Genomic DNA, 10,299 nt, shown 5'->3' on the forward strand with positions numbered 1-10,299 from the left:
GCAGGCTTGGTTCACTTCCTCCTTTTTATTTGTTCTGGAATCCCGGCCCATAGAATAGTGCTTGTGCTGCCGACCCTTAGGGGAGTCCTTTCTCCTCTGTGAAGTCTTTGTGTAAATATAATCATCAGTGTACCCAGAAGTACATTTCTATGGTGACCTTAAATTCTGTTATGTTAACAATAGAGACGGGCCAGCACAGTTATAGTTTTGGGGAAGGTTTCCCTCTGGGGAAGTGTTGATGGCTGCTTCCATTGGCTGGTTCTATGCCCCGTGTCTGCAGTCTGTAGTGACTGTTCCTTGTTTCTGAGACAGGCAGGCATGGGGGTTGCATCCTCTGCTGCATCCCATGACATCATCCTGGACCTGTGGTCCTAGAGTTTTCTCTCTTGACTGCCTTGACATTTTTCTTTATTTTCTGCAGGCTGGCCATCAGACATCAATTGCAAATGTTTTATCCCTTAGCATCCAAGGTCATCAGGGATCCACTGTGCTATTTAAATAAGTGCTTTTCCCAAACCTGACTAACTGCCCCGCACAGACAGCACACTCCATGCACCTACGGTGTGCTTGCACACCCAGGTTGCTCTCAGAGCCATGCACACACATACAATCGTGTACTCAAACCCTTACGAACATAAAGGATACACATGAAGAAACAATCACACGCCCATGTGTGAATGTTCACTCATACCAATGTATTCAGGTACCCATACTTAAACACACATTTCCACACCCACGTGTTTTAGTACACACACACATTCACACTTCTCCACATGTGTGCATGCTTCTGCAGACGCACAGCCATGCTTGTCTCTGTGCATGCACGGCCTTTCACTCAGGCACTCCTGTGCATCATTCTGGTCTCTCATCTGAGAGGTGGAGATGAAGAATGTCTCTCTGCTACCCAGAGGCACAGGCAGAGGCCCTGCCAGTCCTGCAGTGTTGACTTTTCTCATAACTGTGACACAATAAAGGACAGAACACTTAAAAGGGACAGGATTGACTTGGCTCATTTCTCCTTCTAGAGCCTTTGATGGGTAGGGTCTGGCCAATTTTCTGTTGTCCTAGGATGAAGCGGTTGGCTTCCCTTTAATGGCATTAATCCCTTTAACAAGAACACCCTCCTCAGCCATGGCTTTCTGATTGCTCCCTTTCTGTCCGGGCTGCATGGTTTTTGAATCATCTGCTCTGCCTTTAGTTCTTGATTCTCAGTGTAAATCTGTCTAAAAGCCCCCAGCAATAACCAAGCCACTGTGCAAATTCTTTGCTGTCTTGAAATTTATTACACATGGTTAATTTAGCCATCACTATAAGCCCAGCCTCACGTAGTACTTCTGGGTATAGAGAAATTCTCTTGCAGAATATCCCATGGATGGTCTCTGGTCAGTTCCCAACAGCATCTTGAAAGTTGATGAGCACATCCTTCTGTCGAATTTCTATTGGTGTTCTGGTCTTGAGTTCTCACCTGGATGCCTTACTAGTTCTTTGGATAGCCTTTGAGCTACAGCATAAACAGCTATAGCATATAAAGTCCCTAGGTCAAAACTCCTACACCATCTTTCCATACACCAGTCAAAGGCCTAAGAACCACAGAGTCAGGGCCAGTTGCAGCAGTATCCTGCCTTCTCTGGCCAGTTTTCTGTATCAGTTATTTTTGTATACCTGTGTTGAATAAAGCAACTTAAAGGACTGAGGGAGGTTTTTAGCTCTTGGGTTCAGAGAGTTCAGTCTGCCATGGGGGAACACAACAGTCACACTGGGTCACAGAGAGAGAGGCGAATGCTTGTAACTGGCATTCTTCTTTGTCTACTTCTATCCTGGTCCACTGGAGGGAGCCACCTCCTTCAAACACAGTCTAGATTCTCAGTTAATTCTCCCTGGAAATACTCATAGCATGCTGGAGACGTACCTCTGTACCTAGGAGATTCTAAACCTATTCAAATTGATAGTGAAGATAGGCCTTCTTACTATATATGGTCCTTCCATAGCCTTGGCTGGCCCTCAGGCCTCTCCACGCCTCCTTCCGTGTGCTAGGATCTGGGGGTGGGGTCCTGAGGAGAGCTCAGAACAAGGGAAAGCAGAAAAAGAATGAGAGCCAAACACTTGGATCTCGCAGGGAGCTCTAGTTTTCTTTAAAACTGCGAGGAAAGACAAGGAGACTAGGGAGCGGGAGTTTGAGCCGCGTCCCAATATCACAGTGAGCGGCCTGGAGAGGTGAGACTGTTCTTATGCAGGAGGGTCCGGGGTTTGAGAGCCTGAAAAGGAGAGGCCAGCAGCACGCAGAGGAGCCAGAAGGGAGGGGCTGGTAGGGTGAAGTAGGTGGGAGCGCTGGCAGCACCCTGGGGACTGGCAGCTTACAGACCCACCACAGGTCAGCTGGCAGGAGGCAGACACAGGGCACAGGGTCCATTTCAACAGAGCCTATTGGTGTGTGTCTGTGGCAGCACTTCTCACAGCCTTGGGAGGGCAGCAGGCAGGGATGAGGCAGCACAGAGGAACGGGACAGACAGCAGGTGGCCTGAGGAACAGTTCATGTGGTACAGATGGCTGGGACTGGGGAAGGCTTTGGTGGAAAAGGGAACATTTTGTAGCATATGGTCACATGTAGACATACAGTCCTGGACACACATGTATGATTATGCATACATTTACACTCAGACATACACATTCACAAACTCTGAACCCCGTGTGCGTGCACACACACACACACTGGAAGAGCGAGCTGCCCTCCATGCCTGCTTCTGTCTGCTCTCTGACTCCAGCTGAGGCTTATGGGAGGGCTCTCCCTGTGTTCAGCCTCCCACATTCTGCAAGCCCTTCCTAACCCTGAGAGAAGTGTGATCTCTGTGGGTGTGTAAGGCCTGTCATCCTGCAGGGAGAACATCTGGATGCCTGGATCTCTGGGATCTCGTGTGAGGAAACCAGGAAGTGATGGAACTTGGCAGAATCCAGAAGGCCCCAGGGGAGGATGGGTGGGAGCTCAGGCCCAGCAGGAGCTGGAGCAGGTGTAATTAGCCATGAAGCTGAGGACAAACAAAACAGGAACGTAGCCAACAGCAAAGCCAGCCTGGGAGGACAAAGGAAGCAAATGAGGAAGAGCAGCTGCATTCTGGGTAGTTGGGGGGAGCACTGGGCTGGGTATAAAAGCCACCCTGGGCAGGAGCTCCAGATATTTTCACCTTCCTCCAGACCAGCCAGCATCTGCCACCATGTGCCACACTAGCTGCTCCTCAGGCTGCCAGCCCTCCTGCTGTGTGTCCAGCCCCTGCCAGCCATCCTTCTGCAGGCCTGCTATCTGCATTCCTGTGAGATGCCAGGTGGCCTGCTGTGTGCCCGTGAGCTGTAGACCCACTGTGTGCATGGCTCCCTCCTGCCAGTCCTCTGTGTGTGTGCCTGTGAGCTGCAGGCCTGTCTGCGTGACCTCCTCCTGCCAGTCATCCGGGTGCTGCCAGCCCTCCTGCCCCACCCTGGTCTGCAGACCCTCCTGCTGCTGACCGGTGTCTCCAAACCCCTTGCCTCCATGAAGATGGGACACACCTGTGTCATCAAAACCTTTTCTACTTGACGTTAGGTTTGTGTGTGCAGCAGGTGGGAAACATACCTTTCCCAACCTGACACTTGGGGGAGAAGATCTGTGTCACCTCCCCCTGACTTCTGATGGATGTCCTGGCTGCAGGGCCTTCTCTAACCCTGTGTGCTAAATAAACCAGTTTTTTTTTTAGCTCAGCTGCACTGTTTCATGTCTATCTTCCTCACTCTTGTATCAGAAAGGCTATGTCAGGTTCATAAATGTTCTCTACAAATCTTTGGGAGACGAGATGGGGTGAAGGACATGGCCAGATTGTGCAGATGTCAACAGGTCCCTGGCATTCCTGTGTGCATGAGTGTGCAGCCCTGAGGTGAACTCACTGTCTTCGCTGCATCCTACCCCCTCCCCCCCTCAGTTCTTGCCCAGGGCATCTGTAGCCGGCATTCTGATTGTTCTTGGCTTGTTTTTCTCTCTAGTGCTGTCTTGTATCCTGGTTCCTGGTGACTTTTACAGGGCACTTTTTGGGTATTTGAATCTTAGTTATACAGTGTGATTGACCCTGTAACCCCTCCCCTTCAGCGGTGCGCACGTGCCCATCTTTAATTGGCTGGCGATCAATTATAACCTAATAAACACACAGCACTTCCACCTTAGAAACTTGAAAGCATCATCATGTTCTGCTGACTTCTTGGGGCCGTGGCTGCTGCAGTCATGTGGGCATAGCCAATCTCTCAATGAGTGGAGTCCAATCTGTGCCCCATGTGCCCAGACATGTATTTTTAAGTGTTTGTCAGTGCTGTTTATGACCTGGGGTTACTCCCTCAATGCACATTGGTAACAGTCTCTCATTTTTGGTGTGCATCCTTACTTCTGGCCTCCTGTAGGCTGTTGTGAGCAGTTCCCATCGTGGCTCCCAGGGATGGACAAGGAGCCTGGTCAGTGTCTGCTGTGCCCATGGCTTCGTCTTGCTCAGTCTCTCCCAGAGCTGACTGCTGGCTGTCCTGGGCTACAGCTGCTTTCTTTCTGTTGCAGAGAGGCAAGTTGTTAGTAGAGTTTTATAGCTCAACAGTCAAGGTGATCTGCGACTACCGTGTGGTATAAATCTGAGCTTTGGAGTAGGGCGTGGCGGTGTGTGAATCCTAGCACTCAGGAAACAGAGGCAGGCAGATATTTGAGTTCCATGCCAGCCTGGTCTACAGAGAAAGTTCCAGGACAGCCAGGGTTACACAGAGAAACCCTGTCTCAGAAAAATAAACAAGCAAACAAATAAAAATTCTGAGCTTTTGATGAAACTAGGCAGACATGGGACCAGTCCCCATTATTCTCAATATCCCTAAAGTTCTGGACACAGGAAAAAGGCACTCATTGTTCTTTGCCAGATTATACACGAATGACCTCGAGTCTAGTTCCCAGCAGAGTCCCTGTTCCCACATGGAACCTCCTGGGCTCAGGCTTCCTTCCTGTCTGAATCCCAGTGGTGTTCTTGTCTTCTGAGACCCCACGAGGGCTCCCGCTCAAGCTCTGCTTACTGCTTTCTAGGGCTTCTGTGCTTCACCTCTCTGAACTCTGGCAAATTCTGTCCACAAACCTGTGACAAAGTCCGGAGAGACCCCCTGACGAGATTAGTTACAGCAGCTTCACACCTTCTCCTCATAGAGGCTCTGTATTCATTAGCTCTGCAGTGCTGCGGTGAGTCACCCAGCAGAACGACAGAAGAGGGAGAAGAACTTAGTGCTTTAGTGTTCAGTCCGTCACAGTGAGGTGGAGTGGTTCACACCATGGGGGACAAATAAACAGACATAAGATTGCTGGCACTTTGCTGGCTTTCTCCTTGTTTGTTCTCCCAGGATCCTAGCCCATGGAATGTGTGTTGTCTCATTCAAGTAGGGTCTCCCTTCTCAGTTCATCCTCCATGAAACACCTGCACAGACATACCTTGAGATGTACTTCTGTCTCCTGGGTGATTCTAAACCCAGTCAGGTCTACAGTGAAGATGACCCTCCAAACCTTCCCTCCCCGGAATGGGCCCTGAGGCCTGTCCCAGGCTCCTTCTGTGGTTTGCATGTACCCCAAGAAGTAAACCCTAGGAATCAAGTTCAGAATGTGAGAAAAACAGGAATGGATGTTACGGCAGGACATTTTAGGGGGCAGTACCAATTCTCCCAAAAGTCATGAGGAAGGGAGGATAGAGAATAAGAGAGAAGATTTAAGGAGGTGCCTCTGCCCAACCATGCAGGAAGTTTGGGGAGAGGTGAGAGTCTTCCTAATTCAACAGGATCATGATGGAGTGTTGGCCAGGAGGGACAGTTCTTCCCTGGGCTTTGGAGATAACAAGGAATAATAACAATTTGGAGATAATACTAGCGACAGGTCCAGTATTTGACATATTCTATAGCAAGGGTCAGTAGAAAGCAATGATGCCTTGGGTGAGGGTCCTGAAGATCAGGGTGGGACAGGGGGTGGCAGCACCTGGAGCAGGGAAGCTCATGGATGTGACAGGTGTGTAGCTCTTTAGTGTGGAGAACACCTGCATGCATCAGCCAGACACGCAGCAGCCACACAGGGGCTGTCTCATCGGGGCACACATTGACTTCATGGCAGTAGAAAGCCTCATTGCCCCAGTTTGGGTGGAAGGCAACAGGGGTACAGCATAGAGAAACAGTGCAGCTGACTGGATTCTGGATCAGCTTGTGTGGTACACGGTGGTTGGATGTTCCTGGAGCTGTGATAGAAGAAGGGGCAGGTTTTTAGAGGGCATTTCTGAGTGGCATGGGTCACACATGGTAATACAGTCATGTACAGACATGTCCCACTCAGACACACATAAGAAGCCCAGAGTCTGACACTTTCTTCTCATTGCGACAGTAAATCTTCAATGTCACCTTTACTAAAGTTAGGCCCTTCTAAGGGACACATCTGTGGCATGTCTGTGAAGGTATTTGCAGAGAACTTTCACCGAGGAGGGAAGAAAGACCCCTGTATTCGTTACTCTACTGCTATTGCAACAGAAGACCCAGAGAACCTAGTGAAGGGCAGGTTTCTTTTGGTTTACAGTTCTGATGGCTAAATGTCCATCATGACAGGAAAGCGTGGCAGCAGGCAGGCATGGTGGCAGGAGCAGCAAGCCGAGAACTCCAAATGCAAGCAGGAGGCAGAGAGAGCAAACCAGAAGGGGCACAAGGCTTTCAACTTGTGAAGCCCGCCCCAATGACACACTTCCTCCTGCAAGGCTGTGCTTCCCCACAATCTCTTGAAAGAGTGCCACCAACTGGACACCAAGTGTTAAAGGCCTGAGCCTGTGGGGGAGCATTTCTCATTCAAACTGCCACAGATGCCACCCTGAATAGGTGTCATGGATTTAATAAAAGGAAAAGCAGGGGAGCACACCTTGCAATATGCCCAGTCACCTCCCTCGTGCCACCATGTGTTCCCTGCCATCTAGATTGTATCCCCTCACACCGTGAGCCAAAATAAACCCTTCCTTCTTAAGCTGTTTTCCCAAGGCATTTTGCCATAGCAACCAGAAAACACCAAGACAAAAACTGAATATGCAAAGAAGACCATCTGTGTTCTGGATTGTCGGGCCACTGGCCTGTGAATAAAGGCCATCCTGGGAATGAATTCCAGCCATTCTCACAATCCTCCAGCACCAACCAGTGGAGTCCTGTCATGTGGTTCACAGTCCTTTAGAGCTGGTTAGTGGGAGGGACGGAGAGAGGTTTGGAGCTGTGAGCTAAAGCAGCTCTCCAGTGCTGTGTGCAGAGCTGAACGGGCCATCCTATAGGAGGATGCAAAAGTAGAATTCCAATAAAAGACAGCACTAGAGATGGCTTGCGTGGCTTCAGAGCAGAATATGAACTCACCAGGAACTGTGCTAAAAGTCATTTGTGGTTGAGTCAGCCAAAAAACAAAACAAAACCAAACCCCTGTCCAAACATCTCTAAGTGAAGTGGAATTGAAAGCTCATGGGCTAAGGCATTTTATAGAGGGTTCTCAGACAGCTCAGCATTCAGGCTGTGGCGTCTGACTGCTCGCTCTCAGATGGTCTACAGTGAGCAGATGCTATGAGAATGTGCAGGTGGGTGAGGAGAGGAGCCAGTTTACAGTTGCAGACCAGCTGAGTGTGTGGAGAAAGCATGATTCCTGAGGTGATTAGCACCATTAGAGAGAAACCTCGCATTTGACGCTGGAAAAGAATTTAAGGACCCCTACAGCAAGACTCCACTCCTCAAACCTGTGAAAATGCAAATTCGTTTACAAGGAAAAAACTCCTGAACTGGAAATGTACTGAAGGCTTTCCCTGTTCCAGAACAACTGCCCAGGGAATTTATCCCCAGGTTCTCCAGCTAAGGCACACTGAGATGTAAGAGGAGGTCGCTTATTCTTCATGTCCACCCAGAACCAAAATAACCACACAGAAACTGTATTATTTAAATCACTGCTTGGCTTAGCTCTAGCTTCTTATTGGCTAACTCTTATATGTTAATTTAACCCATTTCTATTAATCTTTGTATCACAACGTGGCTGTGGCTTATCGGCAAGATTCCAACCGGCTTCTGTCTCCAGTAGCTCTGTCTCCAGTGGCTCTGTCTCCAGCGGCTCCATGGTTTCTCACTGACTCTGCCTTTCTTCAAGCATTCAGTCTTGTTTTCTCTGCCTACCTAAGTTCTGCACTGCTATAGGTAATCACAGAATACAGAGGGAAATCCCACATCACTGAGGCCTTGCCAGCTATGGTAAAGGAGGGCTACATTCTATCTTGAAGAACATGGCAACATTGTTACATGGTGTTCTAGGCTTGCAGACTCCAAGAGCTGCCTGTTTATGAAGCCTTGCTACAAGGTTCCAGAACACCTCTGAGTTCAGACTGTGTGGCAGGGTTGGCTACCTTAGGTCTACTGAAAAACGTGTGTGAAATTGTAAAGGTGAAACCTAAGTTTCAATAGAGACCCCAGGATGTTGGAGGTGTAAGGACTCTGGGATGTCCACCACCAAAAACTTCAGGCATGGAGTGGAACCTGCCTAAGAAAGAGACTGCGTGTAGTTCAGAAAGCAGAGGCGGAGGGATGGGAGTACCCAAAGTTGTTGAAGCCCAGATGTATCCACCATGAGTCCCAGATGCCTGCTATGGAGCTGATGGAGTTGGTGTTTACTCTTTGCCCTAATGCCTTCTCCAGGAACTTAGAAGAGATGTAATCATCCATTATTCGGCTGAGCACAAACAAAAACAGAAACAAAAGCAAGGCTAGCACTGGGGACAGGACAGGAAGCAAACACAAACACAAAGCTGTATCCTAGGTAGTCGAGTCACTGGGCTGGGTATAAAAGCTGCCCTGGACAGGGGTGCCATACATCTTCACCCTCCTCCAGACCAGCCAGCTTCCACCATGTGTCACACCAGCTGCTCCTCAGGCTGCCAGCCATCCTGCTGCGTGTCCAGCCCCTGCCAGCCCTCCTGCTGTGTGTCCAGCCCCTGCCAGTCATCCTGCTGTGTGTCCAGCCCCTGCCAGTCATCCTGCTGCAGGCCTGTTATCTGCATTCCTGTGAGATACCAGGCGGCCTGCTATGTGCCCGTGAGCTGTAGACCCACTGTGTGCATGACTCCCTCCTGCCAGTCCTCTGTGTGTGTGCCTGTGAGCTGCCGGCCTGTCTGTGTGACCTCCTCCTGCCAGTCATCCGGGTGCTGCCAGCCCTCCTGCCCCACCCTGGTCTGCAGACCCTCCTGCTGCTGACCAGTGTCTGCAAACCACCTGCCTCCATGAAGATGCGTATTCCGTCCTGTCCAATCCCATTCTTGGCCATGGATTCAACAGGAGGCAGGTGGGAAACACATTCACTGCACCCTGGAACTCAAAAAAGGATGCAGAAGAATGAACCAGCTCCCCCTGCCCTGTCCTTCTTTGGAGGATGTCTTGCATGCAGAGTGCCTTTCTAACCTGTGTGTCAAATAAAGCTGCATTTTCTAATCAGCTGTGCGTGTCTGCTCTGATTCCTGACTCTCTAGGTGATCTGAAAGGGCATAGGCCAATGCTTTCCCTGATCCAGCGTCACTGTGACTCAGGAGGTAGAGACTGGTAGAGGACATGGCCTGCTGAAGTAGTTCCTACGGTGGCCCAGGAGAATGTGGCCCCTGTCACAGACTCGCTGTCTCTCATAGTTCCGTCCTTTGTGCTCCCTTTCCGGTCCCCTGCAGCAGGGGCTGCATGGGCAGTGGGTGCTCACATCATCCCTGGCTGCAGCCATGTGGGCATCACTCGTCCGTCTGAAGAGTAGAGCTGAATCTGTGCTCCGTGTGCTTCAAGGCTTTGTCGACGATGTCTGAGCTTATTCCTCCGTGTGAATTGGCGGCAGTCTCCTGTCTCTAACGTGTAGCCTCCTCTCATGTGGACTGCAGGGAGAAGCTCATGCGGAGGCTCCCAGGGATGGGCATGCCTTTGGCTGCAGAGTCTGCTGTGCCTGCGGCTCTGTCCTGCCCTGCCCCTCCTGGAGCTCCCGCTGCTGGCTGCCCTGGATTACAGCCGTTTCTCCCATGCTGCAGGTTGGTGATGAGTAGCAAGCAGAAATGGCTTATGAACCAGTAGCCAAGGTCTGTGACCAGTGTGTGGTTTAAATTGGGGCTGCGTGAAACTGAGCCAGAATGTTAGATGTTAGAGCTAGATGTTAGAGTGTCACTGCCCTGAATGTGCACACACGTTTACGTGTACCATTCGTTCATCTCACACACACACACACACACACACACACACACACACACACACACACACACACAC

The 10,299-nt window shown here is 50.2% G+C and overlaps 3 protein-coding genes across 3 annotated transcripts in view; 2 read left to right on the forward strand and 1 right to left on the reverse strand.

Annotated features, from left to right (window-relative positions):
• Tspear (thrombospondin type laminin G domain and EAR repeats) overlaps nucleotides 1-10,299 on the forward strand; it is a 155,505-nt gene that overhangs the window by 27,983 nt on the left and 117,223 nt on the right. The window lies entirely within an intron of this gene.
• LOC101999359 (keratin-associated protein 10-12-like) overlaps nucleotides 1-10,299 on the reverse strand; it is a 40,519-nt gene that overhangs the window by 18,417 nt on the left and 11,803 nt on the right. Inside the window, exon 3 of the mRNA XM_026785724.1 lies at nucleotides 9,082-9,092. Within this exon, the coding sequence (XP_026641525.1) occupies nucleotides 9,082-9,092 (11 nt within the window). The remainder of the gene's footprint in view (nucleotides 1-9,081; nucleotides 9,093-10,299) is intronic.
• Nucleotides 3,210-3,494, forward strand: LOC106144127 (keratin-associated protein 12-1-like). The gene has a single exon (XM_013351095.1). It carries the CDS (start codon nucleotides 3,210-3,212, stop codon nucleotides 3,492-3,494), a length of 285 nt encoding a protein of 94 aa, XP_013206549.1.

The sequence above is a fragment of the Microtus ochrogaster genome, linkage group LG2, assembly GCF_000317375.1.
Source record: "Microtus ochrogaster isolate Prairie Vole_2 linkage group LG2, MicOch1.0, whole genome shotgun sequence".
Classification (NCBI taxonomy): domain Eukaryota; kingdom Metazoa; phylum Chordata; class Mammalia; order Rodentia; family Cricetidae; genus Microtus; species Microtus ochrogaster.